The 26823-nt window shown below is 40.6% G+C and overlaps 1 protein-coding gene across 9 annotated transcripts in view; it reads right to left on the bottom strand.

Annotated features, from left to right (window-relative positions):
• Window positions 1-26823, bottom strand: part of LOC133632878 (rho guanine nucleotide exchange factor 28-like) — an 87113-nt gene that overhangs the window by 19770 nt on the left and 40520 nt on the right. For 6 of the 9 annotated variants that reach the window (XM_062025657.1, XM_062025656.1, XM_062025658.1 and 3 more), the window contains 8 exons: window positions 21088-21209; window positions 11655-11998; window positions 9632-9764; window positions 9294-9405; window positions 9045-9122; window positions 5845-5887; window positions 958-1047; window positions 300-423 (listed from right to left, as the gene is read on the bottom strand). In XM_062025657.1, coding sequence (XP_061881641.1) covers window positions 300-423; window positions 958-1047; window positions 5845-5887; window positions 9045-9122; window positions 9294-9405; window positions 9632-9764; window positions 11655-11998; window positions 21088-21209 — 1046 coding nt within the window. The remainder of the gene's footprint in view (window positions 1-299; window positions 424-957; window positions 1048-5844; window positions 5888-9044; window positions 9123-9293; window positions 9406-9631; window positions 9765-11654; window positions 11999-21087; window positions 21210-26823) is intronic. The other 3 variants (XM_062025660.1, XM_062025659.1, XM_062025661.1) reach the window with 3 other exon arrangements.

The following is a 26823-nucleotide window of genomic DNA, read 5'->3' as shown; positions in this document are numbered from 1 at the left end:
TTGGTTCCTCGTGTTGTGCTAAGAGGCCTGGCATTATGTAAGAGGATATTTTCTCTGTGTCCTGTTGCTAAGACCTGAAGAGAGGGAATTTTCTCCCTCAACACATAAAGGCACCCTGCACAGACAACGGCTCCCTCGGCACAGGAATTCTGACCCGGCCTGTCTGAGAGATGGTAAAGCTTTCATAGCTCTTCTTTGGGTGTGCAGCTTTATGCTTGGAGAACCTTTATAAATGCAATGACAAAAGTGTTATCCTGGAGGAATTACAGTTCCCATCAAAGGTAGATGAGTAGCCTCACCTTTGTTTTGTTACGAGTGCTCGACATCCTGCTCTTGAGGAAACTAAAGGTCCGGCTCACTTTGTACTTCTCCGACTCGACTTTTGATGGGATTATGTATTTGTCCCATTCCTCATCTTCAATCCTGTATGAAAAACTTTAATTAGTAGTATTAAGTCATCACATTACTGGCGACTTTGAATACCAACATGCAAAACTCATGATATTAGTATTTTTTTATATGCTACAACAGATTTAATAATCTTGAACACTAGCATCATGCTGAGATGTAAAAATGTCCAGACAGTCCTCCAGGACTCTGGTCTTCTGACTATTACTCTTGATAACATGCTTGGCATGCTTGAGTGTCACTATGCACTCAAGTGGTTGCTATTTATAGCTTGACCTTGGAGAGATGCAATTAATAATATGTCAACAATTAACAGCATCTTAAACATTTCCAATTAACACTAGACAGACATTCATGGCCGAATAGAAATAAGAAAAAGGCATGCAACATGACGTAAAAACCTACAGTAAATTCAGAAGTAATAGTTGAATCCGGAGGATTGCATTTGCAGAACGGATATGGTTAATAAAGTTAGAGTCGACGTAAAATGTTAAAACAGGTTAAGCTGCACATGCATGTGGCTGTGAGGCCACTTTGGTAAACACATACTCTTTAAGGAACTCTGTGAGGGTGAGGTGTTGGAGTGATGCGCTGCTCTCTTCCTCTGATGACTGGGCCCGCTTACGGAAACCCAAAACCCTGCATGATGAATATAGCACACCTTAAACCAAGCTGCTGTTGTATGATTCTTCAGGATATGTTTGGGGGTAGAGATTCATCAAGCCATTCTTATATTATTAACAAAATAGTAACAATGCATCGATTTAAATGTTGCTATGGAAAAGAATGAGCCGGTGCATCTAAATATGATCCACTGTAACACAGCAATTTAATGGTTAATTATGAATAGCTAATTACTAGGGGCGGCGTGGCGAAGTTGGTAGAGCGGCCGTGCCAGCAATCGGAGGGTTGCTGGTTACTGGGGTTCAATCCCCACCTTCTACCATCCTAGTCACGTCCGTTGTGTCCTTGGGCAAGACACTTCACCCTTGCTCCTGATGGCTGCTGGTTAGCGCCTTGCATGGCAGCTCCCGCCATCAGTGTGTGAATGTGTGTGTGAATGGGTGAATGTGGAAATACTGTCAAAGTGCTTTGAGTACCTTGAAGGTAGAAAAGCGCTATACAAGTATAACCCATTTATTTATTTATTTAATTTTTGCTTAACAGGATTATATAAAATGTTTCCTCTATTAGCAGTGCATGACTGTTAGCAATATAACTGCATTAGCCCATAAAGACAATCCAACATCTCACCCAAGTTAATTGGGCATACATGCACGCATATACCCTTCCCCAATCAACGCCTTCACCACTGCTTTATTCCTCCGGGGTTGTGGGGGCTGAGCAGCGCTTAACAGCAGCTGCTGGCCTCCAAGGTCCTGTTGGATGACTTTGTTGCGAGTTTGTTGTGATTAAATGTACCTTGTTTATGTGTGCCATGCTATGTGAGGTTTTTTTCCTCGGACTCAGTCTGGACCATTCCTGAGGGTCCAGCCTCAGACTGATATTTTTTTTACTTCCACCCTCCCCCCAATGTCACCTTTTTCCCACCTTTTTGAGGAGCGCCTAAGTGAGGCTGATCCGTTGGCGGTCCCGTCTTGTCTCCCTGTAACGTATGTCTGCTCTTAGCGGGATTGTGCCGAAAATGTAATTTCAGTTCTTATGTGTCTTGTACATGTAAGAATGGACAATAAAGCTGATTGATTGATTAGTCATCAATGAGCCTGTGAACTAAACACATTTTTATGTTTAAAATAAAAATAGCATGGGAGCAGTGTGTTAATTTAGCTTAGCCAGTGTGGATGGGGGACGTGGCCTGCGGGCCTGCAGCGAAGCGGGGTGTGCCAGGACCGGCCTCGAAGTCAGCGACAGGTGCGTAGATGGCCCACCTGGGCCTTGTTATCTAATCACCTGTTGCTCTGTATAAGCAGCAACCGGGAGGAGAGACGTTGTTGGAGCTGGAGCGAGAGCATGAGCGAGAGCGAGAGCAACGAACAGACACTTGCTGGAAAGCAAGCTGCTGAAAAATCACAAATAAAAACTCTATTGTAACACTGATCCAGGGCTCTCATGGCAATGCTTCGTGGTCTGGAGGACCAACCGGAGGGCAACCTCCACACACACATATATTCTACATTCATTGTCAGTGATATGGTGTTAAAAATCCACAATAGTTTATTTTGAGGTTGCAATCAGATTATATACCGGCCCTGGCTTTGCAACAGGAAGTGTGTATCATCCTGCTTTATCAGACCCTAAACACAGGTCGAACATCAAGGTCTCATACACACTTAATTGCACATACTATAGGGCCTGATCTACCAAGATCCAAATAAGTGCTAAATAGCATGTGCAAAGTAAAACATTGTATGTACTATAAGTTGTAGTGTTGCAGATGATCTATCAAGGTTTTAGGGTGTACTATACCAACTGGAGACACTCATTTCCCTCCACATTCACGACATCATATGCTCCGAAGGTCCAGCCTGTTGTTTCGTTATGTTGTGTAATATGCAGCAGACAAATATAATATGGACCACCTTTTCTGGCCAATATAAATGTGCGACCTAGACAATAGAGCTTATTTTTAACACACCAACGGTGCGCTCTGAAAGGCCGGTGTGATTGTGCAACTTCAAAAAACATGCTGACACAAGAATGATCAATTAATCAATAGTCAATTATTCATGTTAATCAGCCCCATCAAGTGATCCAGCAGCTATAAAATTATAATGCTGAAATGACAATATGTTTAATATTTTTATTTTTGACAGTCCAAATATGTTGAAAAATGGAGGATTATACACAACCTTTTGTGCTTAATTGTGCCAATTTGCAGGTGCTTCCTAGATGTGCTAAACATAGCCACAGAACAGATTAATGTTTGATAAATCCCATTATGAGCGTTTAATGATTGTATTTGCATCTCCTCCTCCCAGTGTTGTGGGTGTTATGATAATCAGCATCAATGGCGATTTCCCTAAAAATGCAAATAAGGCAACAAGAGAAGTATCCCACACTTCTCTTTTGTAAAGTAACTCTGTACAGCAGATATGGGCATCTACATAAACAATAGGATTTGCCTGTCCATCTGTGTTGGCCCTGCCATGAGGTGGCGACTTGTCCAGGATGCAGCTGAGATAGGCTCCAGCACCCCCGCGACCCCGAACGGGACAAGCGGTAGAAAATGAATGGATGGATGAGTGGCTGCACAGGACAAACTTTCTTCTCATTTATTCTCTTAGCGTCACAGTGCACAGTGTTAGCTGAGTGTCCATTGACTTCAATGGGGGAGTTTTAAGTGGGTTGTTCCAATGCAGCCAAACTAGAAAGCTATTGGATAAATGCTTGGCTTTGTCCCGCCCATTAGACACAGAGCGTCTCTGCAAGTGAATGAAAAGTGGACTTGGCCTTGGCTGGCCTGGACGTTGAGCTTCCGTATGAAGACTCGATGATCTGCCTTAAGGCTAAATCCCTTTTCATTTGACAGCAAAATGAGCGAACAACTTTCATACCATTGTGAGTTGATATGGAGAATCTTACAGTCCTGTAAGTGAAGTTTTCTTTTTAAAATCTAGCATCTTCATAACTTTTATTGGCTATTGGAGACTGTACACATGTTCAGAGAGTAGCTGAAAAGGAGCTTCCCCTACTTGAAAGACCAGCAGCCACCACTCGCATATATTTTGCCACTTGTATATATTCTGCCTATACAGTGCATCTGGAAAGTATTCACAGCGCTTCACTTTTTCCAAATGTTGTTATGTTACATCCTTATTCCAAAATGTAATGAAGTCATTTGTGTCCCAAAATTCTACCCACAATACCCCATGATGACAATGTGAAAAAGTGTTTTTGTTTTTTTAGAAATGTTTGCAAAATTATTAAAAACAAAAAACTAAGAAATCACATGTACAAAACTATTCACAGCCTTTGCCATGAAGCTCAAATGTGAACTCAGGGGCATCCTGATCATCCTTGAGATGATCCTACAGATTAACTGGAGTCCACCTGTGGTAAATTCAGTTGGTTGGACTTGATTTGGAAAAGGACACACTTGACAGTGCATAGCTGAGCACAAACCAAAAATGAAGTCGAAGAAATTGTCTGTAGGGTACAGAAAAATATCTGCTGCCTTGAACGTCCCAATGAGCACAGTGGCCTCCATCATCCATAAATAGAAGAAGTTTGGAACCACCAGGACTGTTCCTCGATCTGGCCAGCCGTCTGAACTGAGCGATCGGAGGAGAAGGGCCCTAGTCAAGGAAGTGACCAAGAACCCGATGTTCACTCTGTCAGAGCTACAGCATTTCTCTGTGGAGAGAGGAGAACCTTACAGGAGGACAACCATCTCTGCAGCAATCCACCAATCAGGCCTGTATTGTAGAGTGGCCTTTGTAAATCTTGCCAAAATGCACCTGATAGACTCTCAACCAATAAGAAAAAAAATCTGATGTGATTAAACTCTTTGGCGTGAATGCCAAAAAACATCAATACTATCCCTAATCATGATGGTGGCAGCATCATGATTTTTAGCGGCAGGAACTGGAAGACTAGCCAGAATAGAGGGAAATATGAATGCAGTTATGTACAGAGACATCCTGGATGAAAATCTGCTCCAGAGCGCTCTTGAACTCAGACTGGGACGACGGATCATCTTTTACGACCCTAAGCACACAGCCAAGATATTAAAGGAATGGCTTCAGGACAACTCTATAAATGTGCTTGAGTGGCCCAGCCAAAGCCCAGATATGAATTCCATTGAATATCACTGGAGAGATCTGAAAATGGCTGCGCAGAGACACTTCCCATCCAACCTGATGGAGCTTGAGAGGTGCTGCAAAGAGGAATGGGCAAAGAGGAATAAGCGAAACTGCCCAAAGATAAGTGTGCCAAGATTGTGGCATTCAAAAAGTCTTGCGGCTGTAATTGCTGCCAAAATGTGCATCAACAAAGTATTGAGCAAAGCAGTGAATATTTATGTACATGTGATTTCTTAGTTTTTTATTTTTAATAAATCTGCAAAAATCTAAAAGAAAAACTTGTTTACATTGTCACTATGGGGTATTATGTGTAGAATGTTCAAGGCAATAATATTTTTGTCCATTTTGGAACAAGGCTGAAACATAACAAAATGTGAAAAAGTGAAGCGCTGTGTATACATTCCGGAAGCACTGTACTGTACATGAAGACAGACAATGGATTGTGCTGGAGGCAATCATCTGCGCACAAGCTTAGTAGCTTTGGGTGTGCTATCAAGTTTGCCATGTTTTGATACACGGAAACCTTTAGTAGATCAAAAACAGTCAGACCCATCAGGCATAATCTCGAAACTGATGCCTAGAAAGGGCAAACGTTTGTTTTGACATCCGAGTAAGGCCCTACGCAGTCAAGCGGATTCCGTCTGAGCTCATATAACTGAGCCAATGTGTTTACCTCTTTTCTTTAGAAGTCTCTGTCAGGCTCAGCACGCTCTGCTCTGTAATGGAGAGTGTCAGAGAAAGGAGACATGAGTGAGCGGGAAATAAATGCGCCATTGAAGGTAAGGAAGCTATAGAGACCAGAAAGAGAGGTTAAAACCTTCATCCCAATAATAAAATACAAGAATGCCTGAATGCAGTGGACCCCACATGAGAGACAGACCAAACATGGCACAAGGGTTTTGCCAAGAATAAACGGTAGACATTAAAAATAGAACAGAAAAACCAAGAGGAAAGATGAAACAGTGACTCTTGAGTAACACATGCACGCACACACACACACACACACACACACACCCTTTAAGGTGCAATTCAGTAAAACAATTATATCAAATTACTTTGGATAATATTTGTATTTGAGAATGTACAATAAGCTACATGGCAACAAGCTTTGGAGAAAGTCTGTTTTTGATCAGACACGATTTCAACTTTTGGTCACTTCCTCTCCAAAAAAAGTTACTCCACACTATGCAAAATATGTTTTATTTCATGGTAAAACAATGCTGAATTATCTGTATTAATGATCAGTTAGACAATGTCTGTAGCTAATTTTGATATATGTTTAATTTTGTTGTAGTTTGCAGTAGTGAAGAACTAAAAGCTGTTTTTAAAGATTTTAGAAGTATTTGCTTTATTACTTAAAGGCCTACTGAAATGACATTTTTTTATTCAAACGGGGATAGCAGATCCATTCTATGTGTCATACTTGATCATTTCGCGATATTGCCATATTTTTGCTGAAAGGATTTAGTAGAGAACATCGACGATAAAGTTGCAACTTTTGGTCACTGATAAAAAAAGCCTTGCCTGTACCGGAAGTAGCGTGACGTCAACGGTTGAAAGGCTCCTCACATTTCCCCATTGTTTTCAATGCAGTGAGAGCGATTCGGACTGAGAAAGCGACGATTACCCCATTAATTTGAGCGAGAATGAAAGATTCGTGGATGAGGAACGTTAGAGTGAAGGACTAGAATGCAGTGCAAGACATATCTTTTTTCGCTCTGACCGTAACTTAGGTACAAGCTGGCTCATTGGATTCCACACTCTCTCCTTTTTCTATTGTGGATCACGGATGTGTATTTTAAACCACCTCGGATACTATATCCTCTTGAAAATGAGAGTCGAGAACGCAAAATGGACATTCACAGTGACTTTTATCTCCACGACAATACATCGGCGAAACACTTTAGCTACGGAGCTAACGTGATAGCATCGTGCTTGACTGCATATAGAAACAAAAGAAATAAACCCCTCGACTGGAAGGATAGATAGAAAATCAACAATACTATTAAACCATGGACCTGTAACTACACGGTTAATGCTTTCCAGCCTGGCGAAGGTTAACAATGCTGTTGCTAATGACGCCATTGAAGCTAACTTAGCAACTGGACCTCACAGAGCTATGCTAAAAACATTAGCTATCCACCTACGCCAGCCAGCCCTCATCTGCTCATCAACACCCGTGCTCACCTGCGTTCCAGCAATCGACGGTGCGACAAAGGACTTCACCCGATCACAGATGCGGTCGGCGGCCCGGAGACGGAGGAAGTTAAGGTGAGTTCGGCGGCTAGCGCGTCTGCTATCCACCTCAAAGTCCTCCTGGTTGTGTTGCTGCAGTCCGCCGCTAATACACCGATCCCACCTACAACTTTCTTCTTTGCAGTCTTCATTGTTCATTAAACAAATTGCAAAAGATTCACCAACACAGATGTCCAGAATACTGTGGAATTTTGAGATGAAAACAAGAGTTTTTTGTATAGGATTCAATGTGTCCGCATACTTCCGTTTCAACGATTGATGTCACGCGCATATGTCATCATGCGTAGACATTTTCAACCGGAAGTTTAGCGGGAAATTTAAAATTGCACTTTATAAGTTAACCCGGCCGTATTGGCATGTGTTGCAATGTTAAGATTTCATCATTGATATATAAACTATCAGACTGCGTGGTCGGTAGTAGTGGGTTTCAGTAGGCCTTTAACTAGTACTGTGTGATATTACGATATATATAGCGTAGTCCGACATAAAAATGTCTATTGTCTGATGTAACTATATTCTTTATATGGTAATTTTAACATTGGGGCTGCGGCTAATGTAACTGCAGCAGCGCTGCTACTTTGCGGGATATTGTTTATGCTACTTGAAAGAACTTTACGGCTCGAGCATGGCAAACGCAGAAGAGGAATAATTGCATAAAAGAGGAACTCCTTTACTGGATGTGTGGACATGGCCCTTGTATACACTGTCGAAAATAAGGGATGGTACTAACCCATCCATCCATCCATTTTCTACCGCTTATTCCCTTTGGGGTCGCGGGGGGCGCTGGAGCCTATCTCAGCTACAATCGGGCGGAAGGCGGGGTACACCCTGGACAAGTCGCCACCTCATCACAGGGCCAACACAGATAGACAGACAACATTCACACTCACATTCACACACTAGGGCCAATTTAGTGTTGCCAATCAACTTATCCCCAGGTGCATGTCTTTGGAGGTGGGAGGAAGCCGGAGTACCCGGAGGGAACCCACGCAGTCACGGTGAGAACATGCAAACTCCACACAGAAAGATCCCGAGGCCGGGATTGAACTCACGACTACTCAGGACCTTCATATTGTGAGGCAGACGCACTAACCCCTCTTCCACCGTGCTGCCCGGGATGGTACTAACAATATTTGTTATTGTTTTTCAATTGTCTAGTCCTTTTTATAAATAAATTATGCGTTTTAGAAAACATAAGCGAAATTTCCATTCATTTCATGTGTGCATGTACATATTGAAAAAAAAACCACTATATCGTAATATATATTGTTATTGAGATATTAAATTACCTATATCGGGATATATATTTTTGTCCATATCCACAGCACTATAATATACCTATACACAATAAACTTGTTGATGCTGGCAGAAGTTGGTTGATTCACTGGGAAATCATAAACGTATCAAACAATCTTGCATCTCAACAAAAGAAAAAGTGTATACTGTAAATGCCCCAGTATAATTACAGCATTTACGGTATAATTAATATTCCAGCATAACGATACATGTCTAACACCTTTGATTAAGTCCCGATTTCCCCATGACAGAGCAAGGAAAACACTGTAATGCCCACAGAAACACCAGCAGTGTGTTGCTGCTTTTTTGTGCTGTACTTACTAACTTGGTGGAGTCGAGATAGCGATTTAGAGAGGGATAAAGCTTGAAGTAGAGATCGACCACTGCTGAATGCACCATCTACATAGGATAATTCGGTCCTTAATGTTGGACATTGACACATGTACAGTATAAGCGGTGATGGTGTTGCAACAAAGCAAAGTGGACACTAAGGATATTGTTAGGATGTGAGACATGTTTTTATTTAGTCCCAGTGAAAGCAGAAAATATGTGTAGCGACAGATTTCTCACCTTCTGCCAGGTCAGTGATGGTAGCATCTCTGTTTAGCAATGGGCGTGATGGCCTTGCCTTGGGGGAGGAGTATGAATATGAGCGTAGACGGACCTCAGCGTCTTCTGGGTTCTGGGTAAGAGCAGGCTCATCAATACGTCTGATGTTTAAAGCACAGCATTGAGCTGTTAATGGTCCGTCTTTAAGTTAACTGTTGATTAGCATTATCCAACAATTCTCAAAAACATAATTGACATGCTGACATTTTCGGCTTTCTTAAAATAAACAATTAGCAAAAAAACACTTATAATTAAGATGGTATTTGCAGAAATTTTGCAAGCAGCACAATGTTGCTAACCTTAATGGAATTGTGCGGGCTGTCAGAGTGGGAGTGGTTAAAGTCTGGGGAGCTGGATTGCAGCTTCATAGCTGAGCATGGATAGGAATGTCCCAGTATGTCCTCTTCTCCACTGTCACACTCAAGGCTTGGGCTGTCGACACGCAAGATAATTAACAAATGTGTATACATTACACAAGATATGACATCGCAGCTCCACCACATTACTATAATGTCTTGCAGCATTTTGTAAAGGAATGGTTCTTTAAAAAAAGATCTCCATTGGCATTCAGCCTGGACAAATCAAAACTTATACTTAGTGTATGTGCTAATACAAAAGAACTGGAAAGAATGTGTGAGAGACCTCTAAAAAATATGCTCAATTGTATGCAGGTTTTCTGTCACTTTCTACTGGCTTACTAAACAGACACATGGCATAGCATTATGGTCCATCCAGTGACACCTTGCCTGTACTTTAACTTTTACTTTAACAACTCCTTACATTTAAACATAATATATTCATTTATTTTTGATATGTCACAGTTTCATCATTCCTTAACCTTGTTGATTTAAAAAGTTTTTTAGACACAGTACAGTTAGAATTAATCACGTGCATGGCAGATCATCATTTAGTTTCATCTTCTTGCTGAATGTTGAGGTCATGGTTAGCCAGTAGAACCGGGTTGTGAGCTGTTATGCCCTAATAGCATTTATTGTTCCATGTTGTGATAGTATCAACCCATCTGCGTCTTGGTCTTTTCCTTTTCCCTCTATGTTCCCTTCTAGGAGTTAAGTTTGAAACAGATTATGTCTGATTGTGTGCCCAAAGATCACATGTTTTCCCTTCCACAATGTTGATTCAAAGTATTCTCTCTTGGTTTGCCTTTGTTAGTACTGCTTAATTGTTTTCTTTCTTTCATGGACACTTTTAAATACTGTACGTATTAGGGGTGTGGGAAAAAATCGATTCGAATTCGAATCGCAATTCTCACTTTGTGCGATTCAGAATCGATTCTCATTTTTAAAAAATCAATTTTTTATTTTTTATTTATTTATTTTAATTTTTTTTTTTTTAAATTAATCAATCCAACAAAACAATACACAGCAATACCATAACAATGCAATCCAATTCCAAAACCAAACCCGACCCAGCAACACTCAGAACTGCAATAAACAGAGCAATTGAGAGGAGACAAACACGACACAGAGCAAACCAAAAGTAGTGAAACAAAAATGAATATTATCAACAACAGTATCAATATTAGTTACAATTTCAACATAGCAGTGATTAAAAATCCCTCATTGACATTATCATTAGACATTTATAAAAAATAAAAATAAAAGAACAATAGTGTCACAGTGGCTTACACTTGCATCGCATCTCATAAGCTTTACAACACACTGTGTCCAATATTTTCACAAAGATAAAATAAGTCATATTTTTGGTTCATTTAATAGTTAAAACAAATTTACATTATTGCAATCAGTTGATAAAACATTGTCCTATACAATTATAAAAGCTTTTTACAAAAATCTACTACTCTGCTTGCATGTCAGAAGACTGGGGTAGATCCTGCTGAAATCGTATGTATTGAATGAATAAAGAATCGTTTTGAATCGGGAAAAAAATCGTTTTTGAATCGAGAATCGTGTTGAATTGAAAAAAAAAATCGATTTTGAATCGAATCGTGACCCCAAGATCGATATTGAATCGAATCGTGGGACACCCAAAGATTCACAGCCCTAGTACGTATACACCACACCTAAAAGTTCCAGTCATTTTGCAATTGATTTCGTTATTGTCCATGTTTCAGTTCAGATAGTTGCAGATAAGGTACATGTTATATAGCACTTAAGAATTCTGAATCTTCACTGTAAGGCTATTTTCTTTGATTCCAGTAGGATACAATAAAATTGTGTTTACCCTTTTACTTTGCAATATCAGTTGTTTGACTTTCACATAAAAGTTAATAATAAGACCCTAGCAATGATATGTTGAACTTTCTAGAAAGAATGTGCAAAATTATCAGCAGTATTGTCATACCTCAGTCCACGGTTAGCCACTGTCAAGTTGCATTCTCTGTGGTTCAAGTTAGGAGAGACTGGAAGGCCGGATGGTGTGTGTCGCTTTTGTCCTCCCTCGAACAAATGGAAGGCAGAAGCCATGGGGGAGGATGGGAAAGATGGGGTGGTAGCAAAAGGAGAAGAGGGAGAGACCTGATGGGGCAGTTCCTTTGAATTCTCCAGGCCTGGGTTTTGGGTTGAAGGTGGGTGCTGATTTTTGGGATAGGTCATAGAGTCAGTGAGCGAAACGGAGAGCGAGTCCCAGCAGGGGCTGCCAACATCAGGTGCTGGGCGAGAGCGGTATTTCATGTCAATGTCATCCACCTGCATGTATACCAGAGTATTTTGCATTGTAAAAGGTCTCTAGAACATCTTCACAAGTTTGCTTTGTCAAAGGTCAACAATTATTTGACACAAAACCATAACATTAAGGAGTGGGACAGGTGGAGAAACAATAGCAAACCAATAGCATGTCTTAAAGTACCAGTAGGATGGAAAAATAAGTTGATTTTATATGCTTAATTGTGTTTCTTTGTATCCATTAAACCATATCCAATCATATTTACAATCTGCAAGGTATGTAAAAACACAGTTTAAACATCACAAATGCCACAAATTCAGTCAGCCATTTTAATATTCCGCGCCGAATACCTTCGCTATTTCCGATTGACGTCATTGGAGTAACGCATCTGCACTCTGACCATAGCATCTGATCAGTCATACTGGAAATAAGCAAAAATCAGACAGCGATGTAGCTGTCTATCATTCACAATCCCTATATAAGACATGAACACATATGTTTTTTTTTGTTTATGCATTCTAAATCGTAAATAAATAAACAAAAGACCGCTAACAATGTAGTCAATGGGGGCTCTCTATTTCGCCCACAAATAACCATCTAAGTAACCATCCAAAACCCGCCAACAATACTCTTTATACATATCGTGACCTGAATATTAACAAAATATTAGCCATGTTTTTATTATAAGCACTAACACACACAAACTATGTTTAACGGTGGATAGATAACAAACAGCTAAGTAGCCCTATGCTGCTTTACTGTGAGCCGGCAGCGATGTCCTGCTTCTACCGCATCATCGCGTCTCGGCTTGTCCAAGTTATTCTAGATTATAAATCATGCCTGTCATCTGGATATTAAGAGGATTTAGCCAGTTAGCAGTTGTTAATCTGTGACATTTAATTTAAACACAGAGATGGAGACAAACACACAAACGAAGACAGTTTGTGCAAGGAGACATTTCCTTGTTAACCCTTTGTGTGCATCATGGTTAATTGTTCATCTAAACGGGAAGATATGGACATCCTATCAGTCGTCATCGAGGTAAGAGCAGACACTGAACAGTAAGCTATTGTTTTATTATGTTTGTAGTTTGTATTTCTTGTTTAGCACTTAGCAATACTGCTACATGATGCTTAGTGTTTCACTAAAGCTGCATCTGTTCAACACACCGCTTGTAAAACTTGGAACAATATAAAGTTATGCATCAAAAATTTACCCAAAGTAATCGTTGGATCTCACAAAGTCTGCATGATTTGCATTGTTTTTGGTGGCGAAGAGATCTGTGGTTCCTACCTCTACGTCACGCAATCATGTGACTGGTGTCCTCATTAACTCTCAAAATGGCTCGGGAATCTCTTTGAGATTTATACTATTTTGATCATATCTATTTTTCGCAAACTTTCGGTGTCATAAATAAGAGATATATATATATATATATATATATATATATACATATATATATATATATATATATATATACACATATATACATACATATATATATATATACATACATACATACTTACATACATATGTATGTATATATATACATATATATATATACATATATATATATATACATATATATATATACATATATATATATACATATATGCATATATATATACATACATATATATACACACACATATATATATATATATATATATATATATATATATATATATATATATATATATATATATATATATATATATATATATATATATATATATATATATATATATATATATATATATATATATATATATATATAATTAGGGGTGTGGGAAAAAATCGATTCGAATTCGAACTGCGATTCTCAGGTTGTGCGATTCAGAATCGATTCTCATTTTTAAAAAATCTATTTTTTTTATTTTTTATTATTTATTAAAAATATTACGTATTTTTTTATTTTTTTTAATTAATCAATCCAACAAAACAATACACAGCAATACCATAACAATGCAATCCAATTCCAAAACCAAACCCGACCCAGCAACACTCAGAACTGAAATAAACAGAGCAATTGAGAGGAGACACAAACATGACACAGAACAAACCAAAAGTAGTGAAACAAAAATGAATATTATCAACAACAGTATCAATATTAGTTACAATTTCAACATAGCAGTGATTAAAAATCCCTCATTGACATTATCATTAGACATTTATAAAAAAAAAAAAAAAGAACAATAGTGTCACAGTGGCTTACACTTGCATCGCAAGCTTGACAACACACTGTGTCCAATATTTTCACAAAGATAAAATAAGTCATATTTTTGGTTCATTTAATAGTTAAAACAAATGTACATTATTGCAATCAGTTGATAAAACATTGTCCTTTACAATTATAAAAGCTTTTTACAAAAATCTACTACTCTGCTTGCATGTCAGCACACTGGGGTAGATCCTGCTGAAATCCTATGTATTGAATGAATAGAGAATCCTTTTGAATCTAGGAAAATTAATTCATACTGACCAAACTGGCTTCATGGAAGGTCGACAATCTTCAGACAATACAAGGAAATTGTTTAATGTTATTTACTATGCTAGAAGTCTCCCTTATTCCACAGCAGTATGTACTGTTGATGCGGAGAAGGCATTCGACCGCATAAACTGGTCATTTATGTTTTGCACATTACGTAAATTTGGATTTGGAGATAATTTTATACAATGGATTAAGATGCTTTATGCAAGGCCCATGGCATCAGTCAAAACCAATAATCATATTTCAGAACCTTTTTCGTTAAAAAGAGGAGTAAAACAGGGATGTCCTGCATCTGGATTATTATTTAATTTGGTTATTGAACCCTTAGCTGCAAAAATACTGTAAGAAGTGAAAATAATATTCATGGTATAAAAATTGGCTCACAGTATAATAAGCTATCGATGTATTGTGACGACATAATTCTCTACCTGTCACATGTTAACTCCTCTCTCCACTATATCAGGAAAGGACAGAGCAGGCTGTACTTCCTGAGGAGGCTGCACTCCTTCAACGTCTGTAAAAAACTATTGTGGATGTACTACCAGTCTGTGGTTGCCAGTGTTCTGTACGACACTGTAGTGTGCTGGGGGGGCAGTATATCTAAGAAGGACAGCTCCAGACTGGAGAAACTGATCAGGCGGGCCGGTTCTACGATCTGACTAAAACTGGACTCACTGGTGATGGTGGCAGAGAAGAGGACTGTGGAAAAACTAGTGAGCATCCTGGATGATGCCAGTCACCCTCTGCATACTGTTATCAGTAGCCAGAGGAGCCTGTTCAGTGCTAGACTGCTTCATCCCAAGTGCAGGACTAATAGACTAAAAAACTCCTTTGTCCCACACGCCATTAGACTGTACAACTCCTCTCTGGGAGGGAGGGGGGGGGGGGGGGGGGGTACTAGAATGACGGGGGATGCAAAACAATAACAGTCTTGTCTTGTACACAACATAAAGGAGGACTACAATTACCAAACTCCTTCGGTTGTGAACAAGCAAGCCACTTATTTCATTCTTCTGCAGATAAGGACTGGATCAACATAGAAAAAAATATGTTAATGAATTTGGACATTGATGTGGGGAGTTTATATTATATTAAAAAAAATACCTAATGAATTGAGGCAGAGCCCAATAGAAGCCACCTTTAACATTCTAAAACTGTGTCAGAAAATACTAGGAATCAAGTCAATGACATCTGTAAATCAACCGCTTTGGTACAATCCTAATATCATAATTAATAAAAATGTGGTTAAATGGACAACATGGAAAGACAGAGGTATTACTAAACCTCATCATATTATTAATAAAAACTATTTTAAACCATTCAATGATTTAGTTGATCAATATAATGTACCCAGAAATAATTTTTTAAATTTTATCTCTTTAAAACACGCTGTAAATAATTGCATATCCTCTGAAAGTATGTCTTTAAATAGCCATGAACTGGAAGATGCACTTTTTAATCAAGATACATTTAAGAAATTAAACTATTTTATGGAATAATAAATGAACACCACACTAGAAATGCAAATGAAGCATGTGTTCGGAAATGGATGATGGACTTAAACATTTTAGATGAAAGAGACATATCATGGAATGATATTTGGGAAAATGCCAATAAGCCCTTTAGAAGCATTAATGATAAGTTGACTCAATTGAAGATCTTGAATAGATTGTATTTTACATCTTCTCAGCTGTTTAAAATTGGTGCAGTAGATAGCAAGTTATGTATGAAGTGTCGGGCAGCTGAGGCAACTCTTATTCATTTATTGTGGGAATGTCAGAGAATAAAAGAGTTATGGTTGGAAACAACAAAAGAAGCAATCACAGTCCTTAATATAAACATCCAATGACACTGCAAACTTGTATTCTTGGGGATCTCCATCAATTTAGTAACGTGTCATCAAAGAGTAAAAATGCATTTCTTTCAATATGCATAATAACAAAAAGGGTAATATTTAAAAAATGGATAGATGTTGATAGTCCAACTCATACTGACTGGTAAACACAAGCTATGGAGAGGATATCATTAGAAAAAACTGCATTTAGTTTAGATAATAATGAGGCATATATTGGAATATGGGATCCATTATTTAAATTTGTTTTATCTATTAAATGAACCAAAATATGACTTATATCATTGTGGAAAATATTGGACACAGTGTGTTGTCCCAAGAGCTAGCTTCTGTAGCCGAGGATCGGACCGCCAAGTGCCCTGCCTTCGGCTTCCGCCCAGCTCACATCGCACCCGACCTCTATGACCCCTGCTATGGGTGGTGAGCCCATTGGAGGGGGAACCCACGTTGCCTCTTCGGGCTGTGCCCGGCCGGGCCCCATGGGGACAGGCCCGGCCACCAGGCGCTCCCCATCGTGCCCCACCTCCGGGCCTGGCTCCAGAGGGGGGCCACGTCACCTCGCTGGGGGGGAAGGAGCCTGAGCTAGTGCGCGAGGTGGAGAAGTTCCAACTAGACATAGTCGGACTCACTTCGACGCACAGCAAGGGCTCTGGAACCAGTTCTCTCGAGAGGGGCTGGACTCTCTTCTACTCTGGCGTTGCCGGCAGTGAGAGGCGACGGGCTGGGGTGGCAATTCTTGTTGCCCCCCGGCTCAGAGCCTGCATGTTGGAGTTCAACCCGGTGGACGAGAGGGTAGCTTCCCTCCGCCTTCGGGTGGGGGAACGGGTCCTGACTGTGGCAGCTCAGAGTACCCACCCTTTTTGGATTCACTCGAGGGAGTACTTGAGAGTGCTCCCCCGGGTGATTCCCTCGTTCTACTGGGGGACTTCAACGCCCATGTTGGCAGCGACAGTGAAACCTGGAGAGGCGTGATTGGGAAGAATGGCTGCCCGGATCTGAACCCGAGCGGTGTTTTGTTATTGGACTTTTGTGCCCGTCACAGATTGTCCATAACGAACACCATGTTCAAACATAAGGGTGTCCATATGTGCACTTGGCACCAGGACACCCTAGGCCGCAGTTCCGTGATCGACTTTGTAGTTGTGTCGTCGGATTTGCGGCCTCATGTTTTGGACACTCGGGTGAAGAGAGGGGCGGAGCTTTCTACCGATCACCGGTGGTGAGTTGGCTGCGATGGTGGGGGAGGATGCCGGACAGACCTGGCAGGCCCAAACGCATTGTGAGGGTTTGCTGGGAACGTCTGGCAGAGTCTCCTGTCAGAGAAAGTTTCAATTCCCACCTGCGGAAGAACTTTGAACATGTCATGAGGGAGGTGCTGGACATTGAGTCCGAATGGACCATGTTCCGCACCTCTATTGTCGAGGCGGCTGATTGGAGCTGTGGCCGCAAGGTAGTTGGTGCCTGTCGTGACGGTAATCCTAGAACCCGTTGGTGGACACCGGCGGTGAGGGATGCCGTCAAGCTGAAGAAGGAGTCCTATCGGGTTCTTTTGGCTCATAGGACTCCTGAGGCAGCGGACAGGTACCGACAGGCCAAGCGGTGTGCGGCTTCGGCGGTCGCGGAGGCAAAAACTCGGACATGGGAGGAGTTCGGGGAAGCCATGGAAAACGACTTCCGGACGGCTTCGAAGCGATTCTGGACCACCATCCGCCGCCTCAGGAAGGGGAAGCAGTGCAATATCAACACCGTGTACGGTGAGGATGGTGTTCTGCTGACCTCGACTGCGGATGTTGTGGATCGGTGGAGGGAATACTTCGAAGACCTCCTCAATCCCACCAACACGTCTTCCTATGAGGAAGCAGTGCCTGGGGAATCTGTGGTGGGCTCTCCTATTTCTGGGGCTGAGGTTGCTGAGGTAGTTAAAAAGCTCCTCGGTGGCAAGGCCCCGGGGGTGGATGAGATCCGCCCGGAGTTCCTTAAGGCTCTGGATGCTGTGGGGCTGTCTTGGTTGACAAGACTCTGCAGCATCGCGTGGACATCGGGGGCGGTACCTCTGGATTGGCAGACCGGGGTGGTGGTTCCTCTCTTTAAGAAGGGGAACCGGAGGGTGTGTTCTAACTATCGTGGGATCACACTCCTCAGCCTTCCCGGTACGGTCTATTCAGGTGTGCTGGAGAGGAGGCTACGCCAGATAGTCGAACCTCGGATTCAGGACGAACAGTGTGGTTTTTGTCCTGGTCGTGGAACTGTGGACCAGCTCTATACTCTCGGCAGGGTCCTTGAGGGTGCATGGGAGTTTGCCCAACCAGTTTACATGTGTTTTGTTGACTTGGAGAAGGCATTCGACCGTGTCCCTCGGGAAGTCCTGTGGGGAGTGCTCAGAGAGTATGGGGTATCGGACTGTCTGATTGTGGCGGTCCGCTCCCTGTATGATCAGTGCCAGAGTTTGGTCCGCATTGCCGGCAGTAAGTCGGACACGTTTCCAGTGAGGGTTGGACTCCGCCAAGGCTGCCCTTTGTCACCGATTCTGTTCATAACTTTTATGGACAGAATTTCTAGGCGCAGTGAAGGCGTTGAGGGGATCTGGTTTGGTGGCTGCAGGATTAGGTCTCTGCTTTTTGCAGATGATGTGGTCCTGATGGCTACATCTGGCCAGGATCTTCAGCTCTCGCTGTATCGGTTCGCAGCTGAGTGTGAAGCCACTGGGATGAGAATCAGCACCTCCAAGTCCGAATCCATGGTTCTCGCCCGGAAAAGGGTGGTGTGCCATCTCCGGGTTGCGGAGGAGACCCTGCCCCAAGTGGAGGAGTTCAAGTACCTCGGAGTCTTGTTCACGAGTGAGGGAAGAGTGGATCGTGAGATCGACAGGCGGATCGGTGCGGCGTCTTCAGTAATGCGGACGCTGTATCGATCCGTTGTGGTGAAGAAGGAGCTGAGCCGAAAGGCAAAGCTCTCAATTTACCGGTTGATCTACGTTCCCATCCTCACCTATGGTCATGAGCTTTGGGTTATGACCGAAAGGACAAGATCACGGGTACAAGCGGCCGAAATGAGTTTCCTCCGCCGGGTGGCGGGGATCTCCCTTAGAGATAGGGTGAGAAGCTCTGCCAGCTCAAAGTAAAGCCGCTGCTCCTCCACATCGAGAGGAGCCAGATGAGGTGGTTCGGGCATCTGGTCAGGATGCCACCCGAACGCCTCCCTAGGGAGGTGTTTAGGGCACGTCCGACCGGTAGGAGGCCACGGGGAAGACCCAGGACACATTGGGAAGACTATGTCTCCCGGCTGGCCTGGGAACGCCTCGGGATCCCCCGGGAGGAGCTGGACGAAGTGGCTGGGGAGAGGGAAGTCTGGGCTTCCTTGCTTAAGCTGCTGCCCCCGCGACCCGACCTCGGATAAGCGGAAGAAGATGGATGGATGGATGGATGGACAGTGTGTTGTCAAGCTTATGAGATGCGAAGCAAGTGTAAGCCACTGTGACACTATTGTTCATTGTTTTAATTTTTTTTTATTAATGAATGTAATGATAATATCAATGAGGGATTTTTAATCACTGCTATGTTGAAATTGTTACTAATATTGATACTGTTGTTGATAATATTCATTTTTGTCTCACTACTTTTAGATTGTTCCGTGTCATGTTTGTGTGTCCTCAATTGCTCTGTTTATTGCTATTCTGAATGTTGCTGGGTCGGGTTTGGTTTTGAAATTGTATTGCATTATTATGGTATTATTGTGTATTGTTTTCATTAAAAAAAAATCGTTTATGAATCGAGAATCGTGTTGAATTGAAAAAAAAATCGATTTTGAATCGAATCGTGACTCCAAGAATCGATTTTGAATCGAATCGTGGGACACCCAAAGATTCACAGCCCTAATATATATATATATATATATATATATATATATATATATATATATATATATATATATATATATATATATATATATATATATATATATATATATATATATATATAGAGGCAACTTGTTTTTCCACTCTACTGGTACTTTAACAAGCCTATCGTTACAGTCATTTTTAACACAAACATCATGCTAAGTTACCCTACTTGTCAAAGAAGAAACATGAACTTATAGCTGTCATGTCGTAATTTGCAGAGTGCCAGCCTTTATTTTAAGATACGTAGCGAAACAGTTTTATTTATTTATTTATTTATTTATTTTTCCTATACAAAGTTGTCCTCTGTGAAGTGGTAGACGTATATATGGGACAAACTCATCAAGACCGCATCATGTCCATTAGAAACAGGACTGCAACGATTAATCTAATAATTTCATTATAAAAAAGCTTTGTTTTATAATCTGTTCATTTGATTAATCGTTTAATGAGTGTAACAGGGAAAAAAGGAAATCGTGACCGTTTAAAATGCTCGCTGCAGCCCTAATTAGAAAATAATGTTTTCAATTATGACGTCATAAGTACAACTCTTCTCTCAGTGTAGCAAACAAGTGAGTAGAGATGATAGATTTTACTCAAGTTCAGTGTTGCTAAAAAGGCTGGAGCGACACTCATTACTGTTGATATATATTTTAAAAGTTTATTTTGCACAATAGGGTACATTTAATAGTTTGGCCTTGGTGGAGGTTTGTGCTCAATCACTGGCTGTAATCTTCCACAAAGATTTGTTGAAATATGTATTTTTCCCTCCATAGTCCGATCTCACTAACACACAGATACATTATCTCATCTCTTGCATCCCAAAGGAAAAGAAAGACTTAAATTTCAATACATTTTTTGCCCCCCTACTTACCTGGTCTACTAGCATGGCGTTGGCATAACCTCTATCTTTGCCGTGAATCATCGCTGACAGCCTGGCAGCAGCAGCCAGAGTCGGGGATGAGGCCTGGCTTTCTCCAATCGACTGGCTCTTTTCTGTGGGGTAGGGAAAATTTTCAATATTATTATTTGGTTGCTACAGCAACGCAGAATAACCCCTCACAAATACAGGAAGTGACCTGGCCAGCTCTGTGCGTCAAGACTCTATATGAGTGTGTGTGTTTTTCTCAAGAACTCTTTGCACACAAACGTGAATGGGTGTGTGCAACGTTGTGCATGGGCATCTGTAGGCTTGTTTCTCCCCCCTCCCGACCTGCCTGCAATGTGGCAGTAAAGCGAGAAGATAACTTTCAGTGTGCACACAGTAGCATTGAGGGGAACCTTACACAGTAGAGCCACTGTGAGTAAAAGTCTGGTTTAGCGATGCAAAAACATGCTGCTCTTAAAACACACAGAGCTCACTCTGCTGTGTTTCTCTATACAAAACAAAGTGTCTATAAATACTGTTTCATGGAAGTATTAAGTTTTAGTTCATCCTTGTATTTCATTCACTCTTAGAAAAATACTTATGTACTATAATGCAGCAATACTATGGTAAACAGTTGAGCATGTATCTCAATATTGACTGTTGCTGTCAGAACAAGCAGCTTTTTCGAACTAATATTACTATTCAAGTTAACTGCATTACTGATTGGAAAAGCTGGTCACTAGCAATGTGTCCAGTGAATGTAAAGTGTAGTGAGGAGCAGGGATTTTGAGGCATTCACTAGAAAAAAAAAGAATTTCTAGCCAGTAGAGAGATAACTGTATTGTAAATATCAAATACTATCAAAATCCTCACAATAATACCGTGACGTGTGATGGTATTGGTCAGTCTGGTTTTTTTTCTGGCACTTTTGAATTGGCCAGTCTCAAAAGTAAACTAAATCTCCCAAAATTCCCTGTGTAGCGTGCGTGTGAGAAGTCGCAACGGGGAGAGAAAGGATTGTTTTTTCTGACATTTTAGACAGAAAAAAACAAACCCTGGCGAAAACAGAACTTCTTTGGTCTGCATACTGCAACACAAAAAGACGGTCAAAAATGTTGATGTTTTGACCCTACATTTTTTACAACTCATGACTTAAATGGATTTGTTATTCATGTTATAAGTAGGAAATGCGCTGGGAAGCAGCGCAGACAAAAAAATAGTTTGGTGACACTGCACTGCGGGGAACACAAGTGATATGAGAAGCTACGAGATAAAACATCAACCAAAAACTATATTGGACGCCAGCGAGGCCAAGCATTAATTTGTGAGGTATTTACATTAATAAACGTTAAATTGTCAGTTATCTTTTCTGAGAATCAGCCTTTTCCAAAGTGATATAAAAAGATGTCCACTAAAGAGGGCACTGTTTCTCTAGTGTGAACATTATATATATATATATATATATATATATATATATATATATATATATATATATATATATATATATATATATATATATATATATATATATATATATATATATATATATACACACATATATACACATACATACATACATATTCTTGTTTGTAGTAATAAATAAGGTTAGAACATTTAGGCATTATGTTTGTTTTAAATGACGGTGAGTGTGTTTATCCTAAACATTCTTGCCACTTCATTTTACACACTATGGCCTTTTTAAGTCTTTTCTTTTGGGAGGGGAGGGACACATACAATAAAAATAATACTGTACTGTGTCCTTAGTACCATGATCATATCGTTACATATCTACGAACAACATTATTCAGCAGTGCAGCACAGCGCTAATCACGCTAACCGGTAGCGACAACCTCCTTAACTTAGACATTGTCATTGTCACATGCCATTCAGCATTGCACAAACACTCAGATATTCAAATTCCTTAAACAGCAAAAACCGGATAGTTTGTGCTTCCAAAGTGCTAGCACAGCACACTAAAAGGAAAGAAGTCAAAATTCATAGAATAAATCAGACCAGCATAATAGCTGTTTCCTGTCGGCTGCGCGTCCAATAAATCTAACAACCCACAAGGACTCAAGCTGACATTGATGAGAGAACCAGATGATTCTTGCATGGTCCCTTCCATGTCAAAAGTCGAGGTAGAGACCTAAGTCACACATCTGTACGATATACAGAGACTACATTACCCTGATCAGAACTTCCAAACCACTGCACTAACTCTGGACCACACCATATGTCTCAAACCCAAACAGACTCTAAATAATTGCAGCGGAAATTAGCATAGAATGACAAACTTTTGTTTACGATTTACAAGTATGTACTACATAAAGACCTGAATCTAAACACATATCTGCTTTCCTTTGTACAAGTTAGAATCAAAATCCAGGGAGCAGCAGACTTTGAACAAGGGTCAAGCACTGTTTGAAAGTGAGTAACATATAAACCCACTTCAGAGACCTGACAGAGGAGTCTAATATGTCAAATTCAGGGACAGGTTCAAAGCCACAGCTGGCTGCTACAGACAGGATCATTCTGACACCTCTGACCCATTAAACACCGCCTCAGCCATCATTACTGTCAGCCACTGGGATCTGTGTTTAACATTAGTTATATGAGGAATAACAGAGAAGCGGGGAGTTCACGTTACTGAGCGATGTTTGCAGGTTGCCATTTCAAAGTGAGTTGTAAGAAATACAGATCAGCGTGTCAGCCTATTTGCATAGGATTGTGCTCAAAAAGATGTATGTGTAGAGATGTGATATTACAGCCTGTCCCTGAGTAAACACTGGCCCTCTACAATAGCAGCGCGCAGAGAGCTAAGAGTGTCGGGGGCTCTTGCAAAAAACAAGACAAAGATAGCAGTCAGTGGCAGGTTTCCAGACCAGTGCAGTTAAAAGTAGCGAGTGACCTCTCAACCCATGCACACTCCAGGGAGGGAGACATCGAAAAGGTAGGCAGGATGGAAAAGAGTGAGGCAGGTCTGTGACAAGGGTCGTTTCTCAAGGTTTTCTCTCTTCAAATGGCAAAAGTTCATCATAAACAGTCATACCTGTCCAGTTATTGTGAGCATAAAAAACATGACTCATCTTTGCTTGGTTCTGATTTCCATTGTATGATGTCATTTTTTAAGCATCTGACAAAAACACTGGGGAGTAAAATAATAAACCCAGTCTAAAAATGGAGAGAAAGAATCAAAGCAAAGGGAGTTATTACCCTACGATAATTATTTGACTCCAGGGTTTATAAAGAGCTATTCAAACAGTACAAATAAATGTCCACCAAAATCCACAAACCCGCCGTGAGTTACGACACCTGCAGTCGGTCCAAGCTCTACATTGCATGTTACTGTTATATTTACATTTCAGCTGACCCAAGCTAAGCTTATGTAAGCAGCTATTAGACTTTATATTTTAGAAATAAACATGTAGGCCTTCACACCTGAAAACTGCTACCATACAAAGTTAATACAATATTTGTGAAAAAGTTCATCGCTAGCATGTGAACAGTGTCAGTCTTCTAATATTTATTTATTTCCCCGATAACAGGGGTATCGAAAGTGTGGCGGAGTGAGGCTCCCCTCACAGACCATAATACTGTTGAGATTGTCTTTGTACCAGACTGTGTTGTTCAGCAATGAAAATAATAGTTTTTTGATTTAGTCTTTGACATGTAACACGTTTAAAAATATCGGTTTTCTTTATTTTTCTACATTGCTGCACCTCCCCTGAAAGTCTTTTCAAATATATTATGACATAAAAAATGTTTTAATATCTATTTATGTCTCTAAAAGTTTATAATTATGTTGTGGTTAGGTCATACTTGCCAACCTTGAGACCTTCGATACCGGGAGGTGGGTGGGGCGGGGGCGTGGTCGGGGCGTGGTTAAGGGCGTGGTTAAGAGGGGAGTATATTTACAGCTAGAATTCACCAACTCAAGTATTTCATATATATATATATATATATATATATACATATATATATATATATATATATATATATATATATATATATATATATATATAAGATGGCAGTGCGTAACTGGCAACCTGGATGTAAAGTAAATGATTGTCACACACACACTAGGTGTGGTGAAATTATTCTCTGCATTTGACCCATCACCCTTGATCACCTCCCTGGGAGGTGAGGGGAGCAGCGGTGGCCGTGCCCAGGAATCATTTTTGGTCATTTAAACCCCAATTCCAACCCTTGATGCTGAGTGCCAAGCAGGGAGGTAATGGGTCCCATTTTTATAGTCTTTGGTATGACTCGGCCGGGGTTTGAACTCACAACCTACCGATCTCAGGGTGGACACTCTAACCACTAGGCCACTGAGTAGTGACACACTCACTGACTTTTTAATTGGTCAAACGGTAGAGGGCGGGACATCAAAATGAAAACAATAACAAGATTTCGGGGCTGTAAATCTAATTTTGAAATGAGCATATCACGGCTGAACTTCTGTTATCAGTTATAGAGGTATTCGAAAAGAACATGGTTTATTAATGCCTTTTGACATATCAGGGCCATTTAATGATAACTTGACATGAAATTATTACGTATGGCTCCTTTAAGAAATTATTAAAATTAAATTACTAAATATGCCAAATGTATGGATTTCTCATCTCAAAGATTCTTTTCACAGCTGATTATATTCACTGTCTAAACGTTGGACACTGTGCTAAATATTATATAAACGAAGTCCACTTAAAATTCAAGCAATCCCATGGCTTTATATGGTAGGTTTCATGGTAGAGTTCATCTTGGTCTTTGGCCTAGTAATACAGGCAAGCGGCGCCAATCAAATTTGCCAGTGTCAATCTCAATTAAGAGGCAATAACTGGAATTATGTTGCTGAGGTTTATGGTCAAATATGAGGGAAAGAGTGTTGGAAGAATGCCATGACACAGAGATAGATAGCAGTAACTTGAGCTTTTGCTGTTTCCGTCTACGCTTTTTCTCTCTTCTTAAGAAAACACACAAGCACGTGTTTGATAATTTTATGATATCCCAGTGAATCAACCAACCTGTGCCAGCTTGGCCAACTTTATTTGGTATCGGCATATATACGAAATAGATACAAGGTGCATATCAAACTTGTCCCAGGCTCATGGTAGTCACATGAACCTGCATAACTTTTTGGGGTGGAGGTTCATTCAAGCAAACAACAATGTGTCCGGAAAATGTTGAAAGTCCCAAAGCACTCAATCAGCCTAGTGAGGACATCTGACATTCCGCACAACATACTGTCAGATATCAGGTTACATCACTGGCAAACAAGCAATTATTTCGCTGTGGGTAAGAGTCTGTGAACAAGTATTTGTGATGGCAACAGTTTAAATCCTACTTAATGGGTTCAAATGATTAACGTCTTCTTCATTTGCAGCAGTTGAACTGTGAAACTTTATAAACAAGTCATTAGGAAACATTATAAATACTACACCTGCGTAAACATTTGATATGGAAAATAGTCTATTTTTTATAACAATGCATGTGACATTACATGTCAACGATGATCGGTTATCACATTTCTGCGGTACAACACTTGGTTACCTTTTTTGCAAGAATTCTTACGCCTCCGCATCCTTGGAAAAGAGGGCCATGAGTAGTTAAAAGGAGAGTCTGAATCTGAATCCATGATGTGCTCTCCTCCAAACAATTCAATATGTGTAATAAGAAGTTAGTTTACATCCATTTCCCCCAAGAATCGTTCCTTTTTGCAGAGCCCCACTGTAGACACTCTGA

This window comes from Entelurus aequoreus, linkage group LG17, assembly GCF_033978785.1.
Source record: "Entelurus aequoreus isolate RoL-2023_Sb linkage group LG17, RoL_Eaeq_v1.1, whole genome shotgun sequence".
Classification (NCBI taxonomy): domain Eukaryota; kingdom Metazoa; phylum Chordata; class Actinopteri; order Syngnathiformes; family Syngnathidae; genus Entelurus; species Entelurus aequoreus.
Note: the sequence above shows the minus strand (reverse complement) of the source record. Positions and strands in the feature narration are given on the sequence as shown.